Source organism: Oncorhynchus masou, chromosome 21 (genome assembly GCF_036934945.1).
Source record: "Oncorhynchus masou masou isolate Uvic2021 chromosome 21, UVic_Omas_1.1, whole genome shotgun sequence".
Classification (NCBI taxonomy): Eukaryota; Metazoa; Chordata; class Actinopteri; order Salmoniformes; family Salmonidae; genus Oncorhynchus; species Oncorhynchus masou.
In genome coordinates this window covers 26616487-26642072 of record NC_088232.1, presented here as the reverse complement: position 1 = coordinate 26642072, position 25586 = coordinate 26616487, and the positions used below count along the sequence as shown (strand labels likewise).

General features: G+C 41.1%; 2 protein-coding genes across 11 annotated transcripts in view; one reads left to right on the top strand and one right to left on the bottom strand.

Moving 5' to 3' along the window:
- The window catches only part of ttc7b (tetratricopeptide repeat domain 7B), a 62904-nt gene extending 54701 nt beyond the window's left edge, over window positions 1-8203 (bottom strand). For both annotated transcript variants that reach the window (XM_064927923.1, XM_064927924.1), the window contains exons 1-3: window positions 8031-8203; window positions 3926-4080; window positions 2786-2954 (exon numbers count right to left, since the gene is read on the bottom strand). In XM_064927923.1, coding sequence (XP_064783995.1) covers window positions 2786-2954; window positions 3926-4080; window positions 8031-8151 — 445 coding nt within the window. In that variant the 5' untranslated portion in view covers window positions 8152-8203. The remainder of the gene's footprint in view (window positions 1-2785; window positions 2955-3925; window positions 4081-8030) is intronic.
- Window positions 8204-11272: 3069 nt separating this feature from the next.
- The window catches only part of LOC135508025 (ral GTPase-activating protein subunit alpha-1-like), a 79274-nt gene continuing 64960 nt past the window's right edge, over window positions 11273-25586 (top strand). For 4 of the 9 annotated variants that reach the window (XM_064927913.1, XM_064927916.1, XM_064927912.1 and 1 more), the window contains exon 1: window positions 11274-11660. In XM_064927913.1, coding sequence (XP_064783985.1) covers window positions 11555-11660 — 106 coding nt within the window. In that variant the 5' untranslated portion in view covers window positions 11274-11554. Of the gene's footprint in view, window positions 11661-20444; window positions 20534-25586 lie in introns of those variants that run through there. The other 5 variants (XM_064927918.1, XM_064927919.1, XM_064927920.1 and 2 more) reach the window with 4 other exon arrangements.

Sequence of the window (25586 nt, the reverse complement as noted above, 5' to 3'; positions counted from 1 at the left end):
TAGTGAATATGCCTGCCAGCTGTTCTCACATGCTCTGAGAACGCTACCTGGAACACCAACGGGGCCCGCAGCCTTGTAGATGTTAACCTGATTAAAGACCTTACTCACGTCAGCCTCGGAGCGCAAGATTACCCAATCCTAAGGGGTCGGTGGCGGCCCTCACACCCGACACGATGTTGCTATTGTCGAAGCGTGCAAAACAAAATGCATTGAGTTGGTCTTGGAGAGAAGCATCGTTGGGCAGATCACAGCTGGGTCTTCTTCTGTAATCTGTAACGGACTGTAGCTCTGCCACATGCTGCGGGTGTCGGAAGCCTGTGTAATAGGATTCTACCTTATTCCTGAATTGTCCTTTTACTCAGTTGATGACTGCGCGGAGGTCGTCTTGTACTTGTTCCTGTCCTCAACCTCAGGTTTGGTTTCAGATTAGGCTCAACGTCCTTGGGAATTGACGGATGACACTTCCTATCAAGCTGGTCACCAAAATGACTGGAATGGAATGTGTAAAGTAGAGTAAAGCACTGAAGCAGAGTTGAGATCGAGCTGAGGCTTTTGAATAGAAACTCGGGTTATGCAGTGTTTTCCATAAGCGCTGGAGGTCGGTTAAACAGCTGATTGACAATTGTCAGCCGGCTCCCTCTTCCACTTTTCATTTTTTTTTTAAGTTTGCATTTGCTAGTCAGAAAAGTCTGTATAGCCTTCTCCCACTAGAATGAACAACACGCATCTTCTAGTTATACAGTATATTGATAGGACAGGCGCCTGTCGGTCACAAAGCAAGCGATGAGAGAGAAACACTGCTGGTTTGTCAGTCTGTTGTTGGTCCTGCCTCTCAGTACCGGTGTTATTTTTGTGCACTGTGGTTGGCTACAGTCAATTTTATTTTCAAAGAAGGAGCGCGTGTTGCTTCATTGACTCCTGGTATGCGAATTTACACGCAACTAGCAATGAGTGGAAATCCACTTCATTATTGTTTTGTGGCACATTCATTTATTTTATTTTGCGTGTTTCAACGGCCTACAGCCAACCACGGAGTCGGGGTGCATAGGCTATTTACTGTTGCTTGTGTGGACTAGTTTCTAAGAGGTGACGAACTGAATAAAGTCCATCTCCTATATCCCTTTGCTCTTCATAAATCATACAACGTAGTTATATGTCTATTGTATCGTGTCAAGTGAACTAAAAGATGTTGTTTGTATTTTCCTAGGATTCAAAGACCATGTTGAGACTTGCCAGTGTCCACTAAAGTGACTCGTCAGTGTAGACGAGTGATGGGTTGTTCGGCTCTTTTTGCACAGCTCTTTTGGGTGAATGGAACCAAATTGCATCGGTGAGAGAGCCATTCATTTGGCACACTAATTTGAATACTGGTAGGCTATTACTGCTTTTTGGTCACTATCTGCCGATAAATAATGAAAACATTTGATGAAGATGTTTAATCCTCACTGCAGGAACAATAGGTAGTGGAGAAAGAGCCTCATTCTGGTCCAAAATATGATACAAGAAAACAGATTGAAGGTTATAAGAGCTAATGGCATGAAACTTATATGGAATTATAGATGTTGATATAGGCTTCTGATTTTATTAAAGTGTTGACAATGGAGTAGTCAACTGCTGCTTTCTGAGTAGCAAAGCCCATGTTTAACACCTGCTTCATTCTTCAAATCATACCTGCAAGTTTATTCTTGGGTACCTGACTTATATATATAGATAAATTTTTTTTACCATTATTTAACTAGAATTGGGGTTGCACAATCTGGCAGGGGTAACTAATTTACTGCAATTCTATATTATTTCTCAACAGGGAATCCATGTTTACTTACCTTTTTTCTTAGGTTTTGCCACAATAAACTAAATTGAAAGAGCAGACTAGATGTATTTTTTGGCACAATAAATTAACTTGAAAGATTACATTACTATTTATAAAATAGATTACTAATCTACCGCCAAAATCCCAACCCACAGTGATTGATTGACAGGTCTGAAACTCTGTGACTCACAAACATACTGCCCCCTCCCCTGACAATCCCACCCACAGTGATTGATTGACAGGCTAAATTCTAAGGGATAGTTCGAGCAAATTACATTGGTTTTCCTGTGTCCACAGCAGCAGAGACAATAAATAACATAATTTGAAGAACAAACATCAGTGGCAATTCATATCTTGTAGTAACGCTGTAAAAATGACTTTAATCTCAAGAGAAGACAGATTGAATGTTAAAAAAAGGTTATTTTACTTAGAAAATTGTCCTGATCATATAGGTCCAAACGATATCCAAAACAACACACTGAATTCATACATTTTCAGTAATTTTTATTGTAAAGCCTTTCTATTCAATACCACAACTAATTTTACCAATCTGTGAAGTAAAGTCGTTAAAGTATTCAGTAAGTCACCTGTGTATTTCGGATGGAATCAAGGCATTAGAATGTACCAGAGGCCATCAAAATAGAGCACATTCTGCAACAACAACAAAAACAGACCCCCCCAGCCCAGAACTCCCTGGCTGGCTCGTTTTTTTATTTGGCTGGCGACACCATGTATTAAAGGGTAACACTGGTTATGCAGCTTCCCAAACCATACCTCTGTCCCCTTGAAACAAAAAATGTGTGTCTAGATTTGGATTTGGGAAATACTTGCAGGGTTCTTCACGCACAGGGTATTTTGTGGCGTGCCACCCAGAGGTTTTATCACGCCCTCCACCTTATGCCTCTTTTTTAGCCTGGAAAAACCCGGACTGGTGTAATGTGAAGGCATACTACAATCGGTACCCAAGGCTCTTACCTTTGGTAGCGTATGCCTCGGCGATCATGGAGAGACGGTAGACAGGGGCTCCCACCAGTGCCAGCTCGTCCAGGGTCACTTTGCCATACTGGTTGATGGCTTCACTGTAGTCTCCCTCCACGTAGGACAGCTTGGCCATTAACATGCTGGCCTCTTGCATGTAGTCCGGCTGGGCACGAAAGGAAAGAGAAGAGACAGATAGTGTTGTTTTCTCCTGAACACAAAGATGTGTAGCTAGATGTACACGCTTCAGAGAAAAAGAGGGCATAGAAGCTGCACGAGGGAGTGATGCAGCGTTATGAGGTTCTATAATTCAAAGTATATTCTCTCAGTTTGGGAAGGCGGTGAATGTAAAGCCAGATACTGATTAAACCAGTGTAACCTTTTGTAGTATTAGAATACTGTTATAAGTCTGGTAGTTCTGAGCAATTAACTGATATTTCAGTTATTGTTTTTTAAACAACTAATTGGCCAATATTATAGGTAACTTTGTGCATAAAACCTGGTAATTAACTACAATGACAATCCATTATGCATCTCCTTGTCTGATCTGTTTGTTTTACGCCTGCTACGTTAGGTTGGTGTGGGGGGGAGACGGAGAGAAGAATGCGCAATCGTGGATATAGAGCAGCTGTTGCTTCGCGAGGTAAAATACATGATCTGAGTGATTGATAGTTGGTATTCATCAGTCATAAACATATGCCTTATTTACTTTGAAAAATTACTAAAAGATTGATTTTGTCAGGCAGCATAGGCAGGAACTCAGAGATCAGACAATGACTTGGAATGAAATAAGAAAGTCGTCAAATAAAATATCTTATTCAAGTTATGTGAATAAATGATGGTTAATAAGTGATAAGCAGTAATGGGCAGTCACTACCATCACAGGACTTTTAATAATTGTTTTATTCTGTGTTGTTAAAGCATTCAATCCAAATAATCTAAACCAAAATGGAAAACCGTGATTACTTTTTAATAATCGAACCGAAACAGACCTCAAAAAGCACTAATCACTCAGCATTAAAGACTGCACTGCACTGTTATAACACTATTACAAGACTGAACTAGACTGAAAAGTAGACAGATGATGAATACTAATATAATGGTCATAGGTGAAGTCTACTGTGTTACATCAACAACCTTGAGGTTCCCTCGGTCCAGGGCAGCGGTCAGGTGTTTGTGGACCTCCACTAGCCTGGGTCTTGGGCCCCTGGGACTGGCCCCCTGCTTGATGGGGTTCTCCTTGATGTACTGCTGGAGCTTGGCCTCCCCCAGCAGCAGCTCCCCCAGGTCATCTGAAACACAGTTTAGACTACACCTTCAGTATGCTTCATAACATGTAACAGACTACCCTCCCAGTTCAACAGGGTCTTGTATTCAATAGGCACCAAATGTAAGGAAATGGATTGAAACAGGGAAGGACTACCTGATCTTGTCCAATAACAAACGTGTTTTTGTTTTCCAGTGCAAAAAGTTTGCTATGTTTTTCTATGATGTTCACTAATGAATATGACCTAGAACAAGCCACTGATTTCTTACCAACTAGGCTAACTACCAGATTCATAGGTGGCATGACAACACACATCATGTTCCAATAATATATCACAGTAAAGACCGATCAGTCAACCCTGACTAATATGCAGAATCTCAAACAATCTGTACATTACTACGGCATCAGTATCCAGAAAAGTTGATGTGGGGGGGGGGGGGGTCATAATTTCAGCAAGCCATGACACCCACCATCACAGATTGTTCAAAAATCTAATTTGATCTCTGAGAAATCAAGCTAATTGATTGCACCCAAATGGTCCCTTTTAATTGATAGCTTCAGATAGTATTCAACAAATACAGTACCCAACATCCTATTTGGACCAAACATATTCTTATCATTGAGTAAAATGGTCAAAAGCCACCTAAGGGATAGTGACTAAAATGTTGTGACAACCCTAATAAAATAATACAATTAAAAACCATTGCATGGCAGTAACATGATTCTCAAAAAGACAACAGCTATATTTGTAGTGTGATTAGTGACATTTACCATTAAACCCAGCCCAAAACCATTATTTCAATTGCTTTGTTGTAAAAACACAAGAAAAATCAGCTCCAAGTGGTTTTAATTTAGGACCTCTGTTCCAAAGCATTGCTACACATAATACAGAGATATATGTGACTGTATACAAATGTAAGCAAGGTTTGAAAATATTATGTTTTAGTTAAATATTATGTTTGGTCTTCTTGCTTTCAATTTGCAGTCTGAGTCTACACATTTTTTGTAATTATGTTCTGGCCCTCTAACCATCTGCTCAAAAAATATATATAATTGTCCAGCGGCTGAATCTAGTTGATGATCCCTGCTATACAGTGTGTGTTTGGGACTTTCACTATTTGAAGACCATTAGAGACCATAACATTGCTACCATTAGAACTGCTATAGCCTAAAGGTTTGCTTGTATGCAAGGAATGGTCTAACTTATCCAGACCAATTGTTTTTAACGGAATAAACCACACACAGAGGGGTCGTTTCCTGGACATAAATTAAGCCTAAGAGAAGGACAAACTGAATTGCTTTCAGGGCGGACTGCCTTGAACTGTGAAGATGACCATACAATGTATTTTCATCGTCAGCAAAAGCTATTGGTTTTCTACCCAAAGTTGCAAAGAAAATGTGATTCATTTAATAAACACAAGAGACCAGTAAAATGGATGTGGTGGCAGTAGCATGAACAGTGGCATCTAGTGGGCATAACATAGTACTTTCACACTATGGTAAATAGTGCAAGTGACTTCAATGGCTAATTTCTCTGAACAGGGGAAAAACCCATCACTAGATTCACAGGGAATAAATTACAATTTTTTTTTAGAAGCAATACTACAAGCAGCATCTCCATACTACTTGTCAGACATAGAAAACTGAAACTGTATATAGGTTATTGGTGTAGGATTGTCGTGGGGGTCAGTGGGTCTTGATAATTTTATTGAATTCCTCATGTCTTACGGGGAAAGGGGGGTACCTAGTCAGTTGTACAACTGAATGCCTTCAATTGATATGGGTCTTCCGCATTTAACCCAACCTCTCTCAATCAGAGAGGTACGAGGGGCTGCCTTAAATTGACATCCATGTCTTCGGTGCCAGGGGAACAGTGGGTTAACCGCATTGCTCAGGGGCAGAACGCCAGATTTTTACCTTGTCAGCTGGGGGATTCAATCCAGCAACCTTTCGGTTACGGGCCCAACGCTCTAACCACTAGGCTACTTCATTATTAGGAGGAATTATGGTCCAAATTGGATGTTGAGTACTATACTTATTGAAGATTATATGAATCCTATATATTAAAATGGCCAATTTGGGGGCAATCAATTCGTTTCATTTCTTAGAGATCAAATTATATTTCAACAAAATAATATGTTTCAGGAATGCTAATCTTATCCGTTTCTAACTACAGAAACGACTTGAGATGGTGGGTGTTGAAATCCTCTCGCTTGTCCTTTTTGAGGTAGAATGACTCGGGGATAAGAGCAAAGAGAGAGCAATAGTAATGGAGTCTTTTTGTAGGCACTAACTTCGCCATGGTTCGTTGGACAAAGCCAAACAGGAAATTGATGCAGTTTTTGTACGGTTTTGGGATAAATGCTGAAAATAAGGTCTGTGTTGAACCCAGGTTTAGGAGATCTTACACGTTTTGTTCTACGAGATCACTTTCATCAGCAAACCTCACTTTTTGTGAATTATGAAGCATTTCTTGTATGTAATCAAATTTAAAAAACAAAGCACATAAAGGCTTCATTATTCATGAATATCATGTTAACTGACTGATACTATAGCAAAGAACAAAACATATGATCTCTTAAGCCTGTGTTAACCTCAGACCTTATTTTCGCCGTTGATCCTAAAACCCTGTTATTTTCCCATAGGAATGGCTGAACGAACCAGAACTAACTAACTTCCGGTTATTAGGACTACAAGTTGGCGAGCTCTAAATAGGGAGGTTCAAAACTGCTGGTTGGAACTGGGCAGGCTAACTCTCTCATTCTCCTTGATGCAAAAACTCACTACACATTGAGAAGCCTGGTGTGGTGCAATGTTTGTAAGACTAGAAGAAGATTATAGGCCTAGGTTTTGTACAAGATTAGTAGTATGAGTGTTATTCAACCCCTCAATGCCACGCTTTTAAGGGGACTTGTTGGCTAATCCAGTTTGTTACGAGTTTAACTGGCCCATTATGCATGACAGGAGAGTGTGACCCTCTGGTCTGACTGACATAGGTATGTATGCCTGTCAGTTTACATCAACAAACATACATTAATTCCAAAATAAGATATTTCAAGGTGAAGTCAACAATATGACATCATCATACCATCTCAATGACTTCCTGCTCACAGGTTTTCCACTAGTTACCACAGCCACAAAGTAGAAATGGCCTATTTCGTAAAATCTATGAAAGCAGAAATGTGCTTTTTAGTCTTCGTTTTGGGTTAGGGTTATGCATAAGGTTAGCAGTGTGGTTAAAGTTTCAAATTCGATTTTAAGATGATACATTTTAGGAATAGGCAGGTTCATGACTTTGTGGCTGTGATAACTAGTGACGACCAACAAACACCAACGGAACCCAAATCTGCAAAGACAGCAAATATTTCTCACCTCCTTGAGGGATACTCACTGCTCAAAGATTTCAATTGAGTTTTTGTTCATTTCATTAAGTAGTTAGTCGCCCGTTGTTATTGATATACAGCCAGGAGTACAAGTAACGTTAGATTCTTCAACTATGTTTATGGAGCCTACCTTATGCAACTGGTAAGACCGCTAACGTTAAGCTAGCTCAGTAAAATATTTTGGAACATTTTCCTGGGTGAAAACGTTCAACCAGTATGCATAGCGCCGGGAATACTCTCTGCCCAAGACAAGTTTAGCTAGGCACACGGTGGTAGCTAGGCTGGCTAGCCCTGGCTTAAATTACAGAAAACTGTCAAAACAAGAAATAGGAAGTGAGCGCGTATGCACACTCAAGTGAGCTTTGGTGTTTTCGCTAAATAGTTATAAACCATTACGGTGTTTAAAGATAATTATTTCGTTTTTACAGATGACCTAGAAATGGCTGGCTAGCTGGAACCGACTCGCAATGGCAATTGCATTCACGTTGACGTGGTTAAGAAAGCCCTTGGATTCTGCTCCCTGTCCAGGCCCCAAAACGCTGAATGAACCGCAGAGCAAAAGTAAATCACGAATCGCAGACATATTTCTTACCGTTTGATATTAGTTTAGCAGACAGCTGCCGTACAAGCTCTGGTATCTTGTCCCATTGCCCTTCCGAACGGCACCGTTCTATCTCGGTCTCGAGTCGTGACCCAGACTTTCTCGCTGTCATCTTCAGACTCCGGCGTTAGCAGAGACCAAAACACGACAGCCACGAATCATCAGCTGCGGTACGGGTTGGAATGGAAACAGCGACACCCCCGGTAGCTGTCACTCTCACATCTGTCAGATGTTGAACTGTCAATGTTTTTATTCAGGTTTTATTGCCATTTTCAAAAACGCATGTTAGGACATATTCATAGCTATGTATTATATCACCATGTTTGTTTTGTTTAGCCAGCTGTTCTAATGTTTACAATGTGCAACCAGGCAGTCATGATGGAATAGAAATACTTTAATACCACACATTCATATTGATACTTTATCCCAAAAGGCTTTAGGACAAGAACAGACTACTGACGACATGCTGAAATCTTGCTCCCAAACATATCCCTTCCAAGTCAGTTTTAAGAACAAAACAGTTCATTCTTTTACCTTTATTTAACTAGGCAAGTCAGTTAAGAACAAACTCTTATTTTCAATGATGGCCTAGGAACAGTGGGGTAACTGTCTGTTCAGGGGCAAAACGACAGATTTGTACCTTGTCAGCTCGGGGGTTTGATCTTGCAACCTTCCGGTTACTAGACCAATGCCCTAACCACCTTGCTACCCTGCCGCCCCAATGGTGAGAGGTTAGCATGTATGTTTGTTCATCTAACATTCTCATCATTCACAACTATCCATAATCATGGTGGAGTTAACATTAATGTAGAAGTGTTTATAAACATTCAATTCTTATTTACAATAAAAGTGACTCCAAAATGACATAATACATGATTTACCATTGATTTCTGTTGGGCACAAAATTATCTGAAAAATAACCAAAACAAACAGCAAATGCATACAACAAGCTTGTAAATTCCCACACTTGATGTAATCATTGCATGCTAGGAATATGATATCAAATACAAACATTTTGACTACTTTAATACACAATTGAATTTGTTCCAATACCTTTGGTCCCTTAAAATGGGGAGACTATGTACAAAAAGTGCTGTAATTTCTAGACTGTTCACCCGATATGGATGAACATACCATCAAATTAATACTGACAGTCAGCACTTCATTGTATAATGTTAAATTGTAACCCCTCCTGTCTCAGCCTCCAGTATTTATGCTGCAGTAGTTTGTGTGTCAGGGGTTAGGGTCAGTCTGTTATATCTGGAGTATTTCTCCTGTCTTATCCGGTGTCCTGTGTGAATTTAAGTATGCTCTCTCTAATTCACTCTTTCTTTCTCTCAGAGGAGGACCTGAACCCTAGGACCATGCCTCAGGACCACCTGGCTTGATGACTCCTTGTTGTCCCCAGTCCACCTGGCTGTGCTGCTGCTCCAGTTTCAACTGTTCTGCCTGCGGCTATGGAACCCTGACCTGTTCACCGGACGTGCTACCTGTCCCAGACCTGCTGTTTTCAACTCTCGAGAGACAGCAGGAGCAGTAGAGATACTCTCAGTGATCGGCTATGAAAAGCCAACTGACATTTACTCCTGAGGTGCTGACTTGTTGCACCCTCGACAACTACTGTGATTATTATTATTTGACCATGCTGGTCATTTATGAAGATTTGAACATCTTGGCCATGTTCTGTTATAATCTCCACCCGGCACAGCCAGAAGAGGACTGGCCACCCCTCATAGCCTGGTTCCTCTCTAGGTTTCTTCCTAGGTTTTTGCCTTTCTAGGGAGTTTTTCCTAGACACCGTGCTTCTACACCTGCATTGCTTGCTGTTTGGGGTTTTAGGCTGGGTTTCTGTACAGCACTTTGATATATCAGCTGATGTAAAAGGGCTATATAAATACATTTGATTTGATTTGAATCCAAAGTGATGGAGTACAGAGTCAAAACAACAAAAAATGTATCACCTTCCCAATACTTTTGTAGCTCACTCTCGTTATATTTACACCTACAGACACACACGTGACATGATACAGTTAAGAGGACCCAAACCCATCTCATCAAATTGATGCAAACTGGTGAGGGCCCAAAAAGGTGACCATTTTTTGTTGTTGCACTGAAACATGCAAAAAAAATCCATGCTAGGGGGAAATGCAGGTTTTAACTAATTAAACAACAAAGAATATGACATGATCATATTATTTTCACGGTCGCTGTGGTTGACGGAGATTTCGATGCTAGGGAATTGTAGTTTCTTTAAAACGATTTCCCCCTAAAGTTATCGACGTATACTGCGATGCTAGGGAATTGTAGTTTTTTTACAACGACTTCACCATTAAGTAATCGAACAAAAAGGGAGGAATCAAACTACACTCCGCAGGGTTTGACAAAGCAGCGCACCTCGTTAGACCATACAAATCAAATCAAGAAAAGTTTAGATGAGAAAATTGTCTCGAATGTTCAATTAATATGCTGATAATTCAAGCCTACGCGAACCCTGATATAAGTAAATATCTAGTTACACTACTTTCACTTTGCTAAATTTGCTTTCAGATCACCACTGAAATCACAGAACAGGGAAAGCAATGTGTTGCATGGCTTCAGTAATGTGCTGTTTCCTTTCCAGTTCCAATCAAATCAGTGCATTTGGAGAAAGGGAGTCAAGGACCCTCTTCCATCCACTCCCTCACCTCCTAATTACTGTTGCCTCCACTGTCAAGGTTTTGGCAACACTTTGGTCACTCTCTATCAAATGCAATATGCTTTAATGGCACGAATGACGGTCAATGTTGTCAAAGCGGAATGATACACATAAAAATATGAAAGCAACAACTCTCTCTCTCTCTCTGAATTAAATTAAATTCAAGGGCTTTATTGGCATTGGAAACATATGTTAACATTGCCAAAGCAAGTGAAATATATAATATATCTCTCTCTGAGACATAGATCTCTCTCTGCCTCGTGTTAGACAGAACACAGACATAAGTCTGACAGATCAACATGATAAACACTTGAAGAAAAAGCCATCGATTCACTTTTCCATATAATGTGAAACTTTAGCGTTTTCATTGAGTGGTCTTTGAAATTACAATTACAGATTGCTTTCTTGCTTGGGCAACATTATGCCATTTATTAGGTTCTGAATGTCATGTACAATGTTTAATGAATCAAACCAGCCACTACATTATTTCACTACCCTATTACGTAGTTGAATTGCTCTGATTTCCATTACCTTGTTTTTCATATCTCAAACTCCGCCATGTTTTGAGATTTTGCGGAGAGGTGTGTTGGTTGGGTTACGGAGGGTAGCAACATTTTACATACGATTTTCTTCTGGAAAATGCACACCTCTCAACTAATTTTATCTATTTATATACATTTTATCGTCCATAAGACTGTTAGGTCGCAGTAACGTTACATCAAATGACAACGGTCCCACAGCTCACTTGTGGTTAGCTATCGTTTGAAGAAGATTAGAAGGGGCTTGCTCCCTACAAATTCTTTCGTCTCCTGCTTTCGGAATGTTTTCCAAAAAGCCTCATGGGGACGTCAAAAAATCTACACAGAAAGTGTTGGATCCAAAAAAAGATGTTCTGACACGTCTGAAACACTTGCGGATTGTTAGTGGTAAGTCGAAATGATACATTTTGTTCGGCTAGCTAGCTAGGCTATACAGTAGCTTGATGCTACAGCTAAACCAAAGCTACCGAAGCGAGCTCGCGACTTTTTCTGTTGATGCAGAGCAGCTAACATGCATTGGCTTGTTTCTACTCCCATCATTGGACAGATTGGAAGCGTACAGTTGTAGCTAGCCATTATATAATATCATATTTTATTGTATTGCAACGCTTGAAATGAATTTGCTGTGCTGAAATGTGTGGCAAACAGTACAAGTTATGTCAAAACAATATGGTTGCATACCGATCGTAATCAGTGGTTTAGGATGGTCCATATCTATTCTATTCTGCAAAGAAATCGAGACGTCATCCATGTTTTGATATACGTTAATCACATTTGTCAGCAGTCCTTGATTTCTGTTTTGCCACTTGTCTTATTCTCTATTTGTGGACTAAAGATGGGACTCCCATACAGTGCCTTCAGAAATGATTAATATCCCCTTGACTTATTCCACATTTTGTTGTTACAGCCTGAATTCAAAATATATTATTAATATATAATATATTAATATATTGTATTTAGTTTCTTAAGCATCTACACACTACCCCATAATGGATAAGTGAAAGCATGTTTTTTAGAAATTTTCAAACTTTCAATGGGATTCAAGTCTGGGTTTTGGCTCTGCCACTCAAGGACTTATAAATTATAGTTCTGAAGCCATTCCAGCGTTGCGTTGGCTGTAAGCTTGGGGTCATTGTCCTGTTGGAACTTCAATATTTGCCCCAGTCTAAGGTTGTTTGCATTCTGAAGCAGGTTCTCATCGAGGATTTGCCAGCATTTGGTTCCATTCATTTTGTTCCCTTTATCCTTACCAGTCTCTGTCACTGCTGTGGGAAAAGCATCCCCATAGGAAGCGACAGTGTCTGTAAAAAAGTGGTCAGATGAAGCACATGCTAAACTACAGGACTGTTTTGCTAGCACAAACTGGAATATTTTCCTGTATTTTTCCAATGGCATTGAGGAGTACACCACATCAGTCACTGGCTTTATCAATAAGTGCATCGAGGACGTTGTCCCCACAGTGACTGTACGCACACACCCCAACAAGAAGCCATGCATTACAGGCTAAAAGGTAGAGCTGACGCTTTGAAGGAGCGGGACTCTAACCCGGAAGCTTATAAGAAACCCTGCAATGCCCTCCAACGAACCATCAAACCGGCACAGCAACAATACAGCAGACCTGCCAACATGCACGCATTTTGTGTACCAACTACGCAATTCTCTGTCCATGTACGCAGGTATGAGATCCGAGTTAAAAGTATGCAGAAATGAAGAACCATTTGTAATAAAAAAATACATCCACTGAGTAAATCTAACATCCTGATTCTCGAGCTGCAACACACAGACATTTACGGAGTTGGTGTCAAGATTTAAAGGAGATTAATACATTATTATTTGACGTACCTACCCAATGTCTGTCCCTCCTCCTGTTTGTTGTGATGCTGAGTTTACTGATTGTCAGCTGTACGTAAACACATGGACAAATCCCTTTTCGACTCTGTGTTGTTGTGGAAAGGTTAACACTAATTGTTTTAAGCTAACGTTAGCGAACATAAGATGGACATTCAGTGGGCTCTAAAGTGCCAACAGTTCACTTGCATTTGCTAGTAATTTTTTTTTAATGCAAATACGAAAAATAACTGGTTGCATTTGTGCGAGTGTGATATACATTTAATTCTGCGTCCCATTAGTTGTATTTTCCATGTAACATTACAAGGATCAAGCAACCTGGTAGACTGTAACTGTAATTATGATCCATGTCACAAAAAGCATTACAAAAGTATAATCAAAAATATAAAAATCTAATATAAAATATAAAAATCTTGCCATTAAATGGAGTTGGGAGTTTAGTAGAATGAGTGTCCGGTATTAGCTATGGCTTTGCACTAGATTTGAGATTTCATAAATTTTGAAAATCTGAAATGATGTATGCGCTGCAAAGAAATACAATCGACACTTACAGAGGCTGAAACAGCGGACTCTTCTAGCTAACAGCGTAGCCTACTTAAGCTTTGCACGGCCAGGCACGACTCCAACACCATTGTGACGGGTTGCATCACTGCCCAGTATGGCAACTGCTCGGCCTCCGACCGCAAGGCACTACAGAGTGTAGTGCGTACGGCCCATTACGTCACCGGGGCTGAGCTTCCTGCCATCCAGGACCTCTATAGCAGGCGGTGTCAGAGGAAGGCCTTAAAAATTGTCAAAGACTCCAGCAGCACTGGTCATAGACTGTTCTCTTTTTTTTTTTTCTCTCTGAACTGCATTGTTGCTTAAGGGCTTGTAAGTAAGTATTTCACTGTAAGGTCAACACCTGTTATATTTGGCGCATGTGACAAATAAAATTTTATTTGACCAAGATTCTTCTTGAATGGTTGCTCAGTTTGGTTTGACTGCCAGCTCTAGGCAGAGTCTGGGTAGTAACATATTTTTTTCCAATTTCCCAATGGTGGAGACGACTGTGCTTTTGGAAACTGTCAACACTCAAATTGTTTTATACCCTTCCCTGGATATATGCCTCATCATAATTCTATCTTCTAGACAGTTCCTTGGACTTCATGGTATAGTTTCTGCTCTGACATGCGCTGTCAACTGTGGGAACAGGAAGGTAATAACGTGCACAACATTTGAGAAATAAGCTTTTCGTGCATATGGAACATTTCTGGGATCATTTTTATTTCACGGAGCCTACATTTTACATGTTACATTTTATATTTTTGTTCAGTGGAAGTCAAGTCCAAGCTATTGAATTGGCCACAGGTAGACCCCAATCAAGTTGTAGCGACATCTCAAAGGTGATCAAAGGAAATTGGATGCACCTGAGCTCATTTGAGGAGGTGTGTCCAATCTTTTGACTGGCCCTGTATGTTAATTAGATTTGCTTAATTTTCAATCATTTGTAGAAAAAAATAAGTCAAGGGGCATGAATACTTTATGAAGGCACTGTATAATAAAACCAGATTGGAGATATCATTCAATTCATTGAGGGAGTTCATCAAAGAGCTGCCTGCATGATTGTCAGGTCAATAGGGGTCTGTTTGGAAGATGGTCTTCGCTCTGTCAGTGACATTGGGTGGACCCTGTGAAAAACAGCAAATTTAAACTGGGTCTGCCTTTGGGATTTGTCAGTAAAGTCAGTCAGAAGCTGTGTTAGAATACCCATACTGTATACTACATACTTAATGAGTATATATTATTTGTTTATTTTAGTATACTGTAAACTAACGGTATTCTTTCAGTTGAGCATACTAGCACTTCACCTGTCGACCAGAAGTTGATGCTGTTGTTATGCAACCTCTTGCTAGATAGTTAGCATAATAAATGACTTGCAAGACATCTTACGACTTTGTGTGTTTGTAAATTCAGAGAGTTGTCAGGTTGTCCGTTCATAAGTTCAGACCGTTCAGAGCGAGCACTGCCCGTTCTGGACAAGGAGTAGGGTTGAGCTGAGCATCCTGACCCCACAACGGCAGTCAAACATCCAAGCTAACTTGCTAAAGTTGGCTAGCTTGCCAGCTACTTCCATACACAAATGAGAGAACACCTCTCTCTGACCATTTTATTTGGCCAAGCAGAGCTGGTAAGGCTGTTTTCGTGTTATCCAGAGCGTTGGTGACTGCTGCACGGAAATAGTTTCCACACCCTTGTATACTTCGTATTTTGGCAAATGTAGTGTGAAATCTGGGAACTTTTTGCATATATCCATACTATGACCTGTAATCATACTGCATACTCATACTACATAGTGCTGTTAGTATGAGTATTTGAACACAGCTCAAGAGTGCAGAATCCAACTGGGCAATTCCACGGTAACAGTGATGCTGTCAAACAAAAACCAATGATTACAAAGTTAAACAAACCATACAATTCTATGCACAAGGACTACTTTCAACAATTTCCACACAATTTTACTAAAATGCATTTACTTGAACAGTGCAGATCAAAAGTTTGGTTTAGCATATGATGGCACAATCAGGTTTTTGTTTGGTATGCATTTTAAGGTGAAAAGTCTGAAGCTGTGTTCGTATACCCATGCTAACGTACTGTGTACTACATACTTAATGAGTATATACTAGCGGTCGACCGATTTTATGATTTTTCAATACCGATACCGATTATTGGAGGACCCCAAAAAAAAAGCCGATACCGATTAATCGGCCAATTTTTATTTATTTGAAATAATGACAATTACAACAATACTGAATGAACACTTATTTTAACTTAATATAATACATCAATAAAAATCAATTTAGCCTCAAATAAATAATGAAACATGTTCAATTTGGTTTAAATAATGCAAAAACTAAGTGTTGGAGAAGTAAAAGTGCAATATGTGCCATGTAAAAAAGCTAACGTTTAAGTTCCTTGCTCAGAACATGAGAACATATGAAAGTTGGTGGTTCCTTTTAACGTGAAACTTCAATATTCCAATGTAAGAGCTTTTAGGTTGTAGTTAATATAGTATTTATAGGACTATTTCTCTCTATACCATTTGTATTTGATACACCTTTGACTATTGGACGTTCTTATAGGCACTATAGTATTGCCAGTGTAACAGTATAGCTTCCGTCCCCTCCTCGCCCATACCTGGGCTCAAACCAGGAACACATCGACAACAGCCACACTCAAAGCAGCGTTACCCATCGCTCCACAAAAGCCGCGGCCCTTGCAGAGCAAGAGGAATAACTACTCCAAGTCTCAGAGCGAGTGACGTTTGAAACGCTATTAGCGCGCACCCCCCCCTAACTAGCTAGCCATTTCACATCGGTTACACCAGCCATTAAGCTGATAGGCTTGAAGTCATAAACAGCACTGTGTTTGCGAAGAGCTGCTGGCAAAACGCACAAAATTGCTGTTTGAATGAATGCTTACGAGCCTGCTGCTGCCTACCATCACTCAGTCAGACTGCTCTATCAAATCATAGACTTAATTATAACATAATAACACACAGAAATACGAGCCTTTGGTCATTAATATAGTCGAATCCGGAAACTATAATTTCACAAACAAAACATTTATTATTTCAGTGAAATACGGAACCGTTCGGTATTTTATTTAACGGGTGGCATCCCTAAGTCTAAATGTTCTTGTTACATTGCACAACCTTCAATGTTGTGTCATAATTACATTAAAGTCTGGCATATTAGTTCGCAATGAGCCAGGCTGCCCAAACTGTTGCATATACCCTGACTCTGCATGCAATGAATGCAAGAGAAGTGACACAATTTCACCTAGTTAATATTGCCTGCTAACCTGGATTTCTTTTAGCTAAATATGCAGGTTTAAAAATATATACTTCTGTGTATTCATTTTAAGAAAAGCATTGGTGTTTATGGTTAGGTACAGTCGTCCAACGATTGAGCTGACAAGGTGAAAATCTGTCATTCTGTCTCTGAACAAGGCAGTTAACCCACCGTTCCTAGGCCGTCATTGAAAATAAGAATGTGTTCTTAACTGACTTGCCTAGTTAAATAAAGGTACAAGATTTTTTTTTTTATCGGCAAATCGGCGCCCAAAAATACCGATTTCCGATTGTTATGAAAACTTGAAATCGGCCCTAATTAATCGGCCATTCCGATTCAACGGTCGACCTCTAGTTGTTACCTACCCTTACCACCTGGTGGTGGCCCGTCAGGAAGTCCAGGATCCAGTTGCAGAGGGAGGTGTTTAGTCCCATGGTCCTAAGCTCAGTGATGAGCTTTGAGGGCACTATGGTGTTGAGCTGTCGTCAGTTATTAATAGCATTCTCACTTAAGTGTTCCTTTTGTCCAGGTGGGAAAGGGCAGTGTGGAGTGCAATAGAGATTGCATCATCTGTGGATTAGTTGGGGCGGTATGCAAATTGGAGTGGGTCTAGGGTTTCTAGGATAATGGTGTTGTGAGCCATGACCAGCCTTTCAAAGCACTTCATGGTTACAGATGTGAGTGCTATGGGTCGGTAGGCATTTAGGCAGGTTACCTTAGTGTTCTTGGGCACAGGCACTATGGTGGTCTGCTTAAAACATGTTGGTATTACGGACCCAGTCAGGGAGAGGTTGAAAATGTCAGTGAAGACACTTGCTAGTTGGTCAGCGCATGCTCGGAGTACATGTCCAGGTAATCCGTCGCCCTGCGGCCTTGTGAATGTTGACCTGTTTAGAGGTCTTACTCACATCAACTGCAGAGAGCGTGATCACACGGTTGTCCAGAACAGCTGACGCTCTCATGTATGTTTCAGTGTTACTTGCCTCAAAGCGAGCATATAAATTATTTAGCTTGTCTGGTAGGCTTGTCACTGGGCAGCTCTCGGCTGTGCTTCCCCTTGTAGTCTTTCATAGTTTGCAAGCGTCGGAGCCAGTGTAGTACGATTCGATCTTATTCCTGTATTGACACTTTGCCTGGTTGATGGTTCGTCGGCAGTTCTGCCCTTTAGTTCAGTGTGAATGTTGCCTGTAATTCATGGCTTCAGGTTTGGGTATGTACGTACAGTCACTGTGGGGACGACGTCAATGATGCACTTATTGATTAAGCCAATGACAGATGTGGTGTACTCCTCAATGCCATTGGAAGAATCCCGGAACATATTCCAGCCTGTGCTAGCATAACAGTCCTGTGGTTTAGCATCTGTTTCATCTGACCACTTTTTTTATGGACTGAGTCACTGGTGCTTCCTGCTTTAATTTTTGCTTGTAAGCAGGAATCAGGAGGGACACAATGAGAACACAATGGGAACACTCTGATCATGTTACTCGCCCTAGCAGAGCTAGTTAAGCAGTTTTCATGTTATCCAGAGCGTTGATGACTGTAACTGTGCTGCTTGCAACCATTTAATTATTCTTTTTGGCAAAGTTTACTGACCCCAGCCATATTCAACGGGTGTTGAGCGCTCATAAATGTATTATTCTGCGCTCTTGTACTCTCAGACGAGTGCTCTGAAATCGGAGAAGATAGCCAGAATGAATTTACGATTGCACCCGAATGTCCATTGAGAACACACAACGACTATACCATTTAGCTAAGCTAAGAATGATGGGAATAATCAAGTCAATAAACGTTAAATGGGTAGTTTGCCTATAGTTAATATACTGGCAAGTTTGATGTATAAGAAGCCAACTAACATTACCGTTAGGTAGCTAGCTAGCAAACGGTACATACTGCTGTAATGATATGTTATGTGGTTCGTAAAGACGACGTACCAAACAAATTGTAAGCCAACATAACGTCATTACATTACTCAATATTTTCTTAACATTTGTCACAAATTCATTGCTTTAAGTAATTATATCTACTCTTGTTGTACTTCGGCTGCATATTTTCCACCAATTTCTTCAAATCTAAAATCAATGTGAAGCCTGCGTGTATACTTCATATTTTGACGAATTTAGTATGACATCCGGGAACTTTTGACATACTATGATCAATAAGCATACCATGTACTCAATCCACGTCACAAATAGTACAGTTAGTGCAGTTAGTATGAGTATTCAAACACAGCTCAAGTCCCAGAATCACTCTTATCATGGAATTGCAAATACTATATTCTCAAAGGGTCCTGAGTTTAAAGCCACAATCCCCTTTGTTGCATGGCATGTTCCAAGGCCTTTGTTGATATGCTCTTGAGTGGAAATGAGTAGATGGTTGAATGATGTTGGTGTTGCAGTAGCTCTGAAAATGATGAAAGCTTCATGGCATTGTGACTTGTGAGTGAAACATTGCAGTTCCATCTCATGAACCCATTTCCTCTATTGTGTTCAATGCCGTTACCAGGTTTCCTGTTTCCATTGTCCCCCAGTACAGCAACTACTGTGGGAGCACAGACTGTCATCGTGTCACTGTGCTGCTGTGCCAATAGCAGAGGTTGGAGAGGCGTGTGTGCTGCTGAGAAACAACAGCCACATGCTGTGTAATAATGTAATGTTTTAAATGAGATGTTATGCCTAGTGTTTCATCTTATTGGTTGTTGATGAATTAAGACAACATTGTGTAGGTTAATTCATGTAAAACTTTAGGCTAATATCACAACTGTAGTATCTAGCAAAAATATGTTAATTGTGACAGTCTAAAGACATGACTTGAGTGCTGTGCTTTAGCTAGGTAACTGTAAATGCACATTTTATTTAGAAAGTAGAGGTATTGTTCCCAGATTATTTTTTTTTGTGCTGCACACAGTGTACACCTTCAGTGGCTTCAGTTTGTCAAGGAGGAGGGAGTAGGCTAGGAACTGCACTCTGGAAAGTGGGATTTGTGTGCCCTGACACGCACACTATCCATGGGGAATTTCAGGCCCAGATAAGAATCACGCAATCATGTTGAGGATATAGGCTCGGCCTAATAGAGAGAAGTGTGGCTACCCGACCATAATGGCAGCTGAGCAACAGAGGACAAGCTTCGGGCATGACGCCACACGATGTGTAACTTATGTCAGTGTTTCCTGTAGCTTAATCCACATCCAGGGCTTCTTTAAAGTAACTGTCCAGTGTTTCCTGATTTCTATGAAATATGAACCTACAATAAATAACAATGTGAGTGAAATTGTTTTCCTTCCAAAATATTGCAATTAACTATGTTTAAAAATGTGCTTTTCTGTGTTGGAATGGTGTTGGTGTACCCCAACAATAGAATGGTTAGGGTGTATATCGGTCATTGAAAATATTTGTGCAAGTGGACTGCTATTCAGACTGCATCCTCCTCAGGAGGATGTCATCATCCTTTTAGGAAATAGCAAGCTTTTTTAGAATCTCTCTGTTTGAGATACACATTTGTGGTGGGGAACTTTAAGTGTTTTTTTTGTTCTCGAATTCATGCTTTGGCCACATGCGTATGGGATGAGTCAACAACATTCGGGTAAGCTTTAACAGAGTATAAACTTTTTAAAAGTGAAATTTTCACAGGACAGTTTCTTTAACCAAAGTCTTCAATAGAAAGAAACTAATAGAGGGGTGGGGGGATAGTTATCAAATGTCGATAATTTCAAGCAGCAGTAGGCTAAACATTATGGCAACTTGCAAGTGGTAGCCTAACTCAGAACAACATCTGCCTGTCTGTGTCTTTGGGAATGAGGAGTTGATAATGTCAATGATATATCCCATTTAGCAGACGCTTTTATCCAAAGCGACTTACAAGTCGGCTGGGGCCACTACTTTTACATATGGGTGGCCCTAGCGGGAATCGAACCCACGACGCTTGGCGTTGCAAGCGCCATGCTCTACCGACTGAGCCACACAAGACCCTCAATGCCCTGTCCTTTATTGCCTTTTATTTACAGTCAGATGCTGTTTAATTCTATTAGCATATCAGCTCTAGACAACAGTGGACATCACGCTACCAAATTGAGGCTATAACAAACAATCCAATGAGCAAGATTATTATTATTAGGATATCTTGAAGTTTTGCTATTTCATAAAACAAATGGGGCCGGGCCCTCTTCTGTTGTATATGTAACTACCATAATCTGTGTCCCAAATGTCACCCTATTCCCTATACAGTGCAGAACCATATGGCCTCTGGTCAAAGTAGTTCACTGTATAGGCAATAGGGGGGCATTTGGGTGCAGCCATAGTGTTGTGTCGGAGCCAGGCACTGGTCTGAATGCATCATTTAGGTTTGAATGGCCCATGGTACTAGTACTACCACCATGTCAAAAGAACAAATCCAGACAGACAATGTGTATGGTTGGACCTCGTCAATGTTCCTAATCGCAGTAGTATATCTGTGTGCTATAGACAAAGGCTTGGCATAGCTTAGTGCTGCTGACTACATCCTTCATGTAAACATGACCAGGGAGAGAGAAGGAGAGAGCGGGCCATTAGTCTCTCCTAAGTGTTCTTACCCGCCTGACGCTACTCTCTTCCACAAACTGTGTGCTTCCCAAATGGCACACTATTCCCTATTGTGCACTAGTTTTGACCAGAGTTCTAGGTCAAAAGTTATGAATAGGGTGCCATTTTAGATGCAGTCACTTGCCTATCTGATAAGGAGACTTTTCTCTTCCGTGTGTTCTATTTTGGAGGTGGAATAGTGGTTCTGCCTGTTGCTATTTCAGCAGAGAAAGTCAACAAGAACATGTCCCCTTCCTTCCCCAAGCTTGGCTATTGTTCAGGGCGGAACAGTTCTGGCACACAACTGGGCCAGCTGAGGAAGCTGGATTTTGAGAGCGGGGTTCCGTTTTAAATCAAATCAAACCAAATGTATTTAATAGCCCTTCTTACATTAGCTGATATCTCAAAGTGCTGTACAGAAACCCAGCCTAAAACCCCAAACAGCAAGCAATGCAGGTGTAGAAGCACGGTGGCCAGGAAAAACTCCCTAGAAAGGCCAAAATCTAGGAAGAAACCTAGAGGAACCAGGCGATTAGGGGTGGCCAGTCCGCTTCTGGCTGTGCCGGGTGGAGATTATAACAGTACATGGCCAAGATGTTCAAATGTTCATAAATGACCAGCATGGTCAAATAATAGTAATCACAGTGAACAGGTCAGGGTTCCATAGCCGCAGGCAGAACAGTTGTAACTGGAGCAGCAGCACGGCTAGGTGGACTGGGGACAACAAGGAGTCATCATGCCAGGTAGTCCTGAGGCATGGTCCTAGGGCTCAGGTCCTCCGAGAGAGAAAGAAAGAGAGAATTAGAGAGAGCATACTTAAATTCACACAGGACACAGGATAAGACAGGAGAAATACTCCAGATATAACAGACTGACCCTATCCCCCTGACACACACTACTGCAGCATAAATACTGGAGGCTGAGACAGGAGGGGTCAGGAGACACTGTGGCCCCATCCGATGATACCCCCGGACAGGGCCAATCAGGCAGGATATAACCCTACCCACTTTGCCAAAGCACAGCCCCCACACCACTAGAGGGATATCTTCAACCACCAACTTATCATCCTGAGACGAGGCCGAGTATCGCCCACAAAGATCTCCGCCACGGCACACCCCAAGGGGGGCGCCAACCCAGACAGGAAGACCGTCAGTGACACAAACCACTCAAGTGACGCACCCCTCCTAGGAACGGCAAGGAAAAGCACCAGTAAGCCAGTGACTCAGCCCCTGTAATAGGGTTAGAGGCAGAGAATCCCAGTGGAGAGAGGGGAACCGGCCAGGCAGAGACCGTAAGGGCGAATCGTTGCTCCAGTGCCTTTCTGTTCACCTTCACACTCCTGGGCCAGACTGCCCTTATCTCAGCTCGCTGGTCACCATAGCATCACCCACCTGGAGCACGCGCTCCAGCAGGTATATCTCTCTGGTCACCCCCAAAACCAACTCTTTCTTTGGCCGCCTCTCCTTCCAGTTCTCTGCTGCCAATGACTGGAACGAACTACAAAAATCTCTGAAACTGGAAACACTTATCTCCCTCACTAGCTTTAAGCACCAACTGTCCGAGCAGCTCACAGATTACTGCACCTGTACATAGCCCACCTATAATTTAGCCCAAACAACTACCTCTTTCCCTACTGTATTTATTTTATTTATTTATTTTGCTCCTTTGCACCCCATTATTTTTATTTCTACTTTACACATTCTTCCACTGCAAATCTACCATTCCAGTGCTTTACTTGCTATATTGTATTTACTTTGCCTCCATGGCCTTTTTTTGCCTTTACTTCCCTTATCTCACCTCATTTGCTCACATCGTATATAGACTTGTTTATACTGTATTATTAACTGTATGTTTGTTTTACTCCATGTGTAACTCTGTGTTGTTGTATGTGTCGAACTGCTTTGCTTTATCTTGGCCAGGTCGCAATTGTAAATGAGAACTTGTTCTCAACTTGCCTACCTGGTTAAATAAAGGTGAAATATAAAAATTAAAAATAGGACCTACTGAAGAGATGAGTCTTTTAATAAAGACTCAAAGGTTGAGACCGAGTCTGCATCTCTCACATGGGTAGGCAGACCATTCCATAAAATTTGAGCTCTATAGGAGAAAGCCCTGCCTCCAGCTGTTTGCTTAGAAATTCTAGGGACAATTAGGAGGCCTGCGTCTTGTGACCGTAGCGTACATGTAGGTATGTTACGGCAGGACCAAATCAGAAAGATGGGTAGGAGCAAGCCCATGGAATGCTTTGTAGGTTAGCAGTAAAACCTTGAAATCAGCCCTTGCCTTAACAGGAAGCCAGTGTAGGGAGGCTAGCACTGGAGTAATATGATCACATTTTTGGGTTCTGGTCAGGATTCTAGCAGTCGTATTTAGCACTAACTGAAGTATATTTAGTGCTTTATCCGGGTAGCCGGAAAGTAGAGCATTGCAGTAGTCTAACCAAGAAGTAGCAAAAGCATGGATTAATTTTTCTGCATAATCTTTGTATAGGAAATTTCTGATTTTTGCAATGTTATGTAGATGTAAAAAAAGCTGTCCTTGAAACAGGACGTTCGTCAAAAGAGAGATCAGGGTCCAGAGTAACGCTGAGGTCCTTCACAGTTTTATTTGAGGCGACTGTAGAACCATCAAGATTAATTGTCAGATTCAACAGAAGATCTCTTTTTCTTGGGACCTAGAACAAGCATCTCCGTTTTGTCCGAGTTTAAAAGTAGAAATTTGCAGCCATCCACTTCCTTATGTCTGAAACACAGGCTTCCAGCGAGGGCAATTTTAGGGCTTCACCATGTTTCATTGAAATGTACAGCTGTGTGTAATCCGCATAGCAGTGACAGTTAACATTATGTTTTCGAATGACATCCCCAAGAGGTAAAATATATAGTGAAAACAATAGTGGTCCTAAAATGGAACCTTGAGGAACACCGAAATTTACAGTTGATTTGTCAGGGATTTCACAGAGACAAACTGATATCTTTCCGACAGATAAGATCTAAACCAGGCCAGAACTTGTCCATGTAGACCAATTTGGTTTTCCATTCTCTGTGGTGATCGATGGTATCAAAAGCAGCACTAAGGTCTAGGAGCACGAGGACAGATCCAGGGCCTCGGTCTGATGCCATTAAAAGGTCATTTACCACCTTCACAAGTGCCGTCTCAATGCTATGATGGGGTCTAAAACCAGACTGAAGCATTTTGTATACATTGTTTGTCTTCAGGAAGGCAGGGAGTTGCTGCGCAACAACCTTTTCTAAAAAATTTGAGAGGAATGGAAGATTCAATTTAGGCCAATTTTTTGTTTTTTATATTTTCTGGGTCAAGGTTTGGCTTTTCAAGAGAGGCTTTATTACTGCCACTTTTAGTGAGTTTGATACACATCCAGTGGATAGAGAGCCATTTATTATGTTCAACATAGGAGGGCAAAGCACAGGAAGCAGCTCTTTCAGTAGTTTAGTTGGAATAGGGTCCAGTATGCAGCTTGAAGGTTTAGAGGCCATGATTACTTTCATCATTGTGTCAAGAGATATAGTACTAAAACACTTGAGTGTCTCTCTTGATCCTATGTCCTGGCAGAGTTGTGCAGACTCAGGACAACTGAGCTTTGAAGGAATACCTAGATTTAAAGAGTCTGTAATTTGCTTTCTAATAATCATGATCTTTTCCTCAAAGAAGTTCATGAATTTATTACTGCTAAAGTGAAAGCCATCCTCACTGGGGAATGCTGCTTTCTAGTTAGCTTTGTGACAGTATCAAAAATAAATTTCGGATTGTCTTATTTTCCTCAATTAAGTTGGAAAAATAGGACGATCGAGGAGCTCTATGACATTCTCCTAATCTTCTTCTGGATCATCCAAATGCTCTCTAGCAAACTTCAGACGGGCCTGGACATGTACTGGCTTAAGCAGGGGGACACGTCTGGCAGTGCAGGATTTGAGTCCCTGGCGGCGTAGTGTGTTACTGATGGTAGGCTTTACTTTGGTCCCAGCTTTCTGCAGGTCATTCACTAGGTCCCCCTGTGTGGTTCTGGGATTTTTGCTCACTGTTCTTGTGATCATTTTGATCCCACGTGGTGAGTTCTTGCG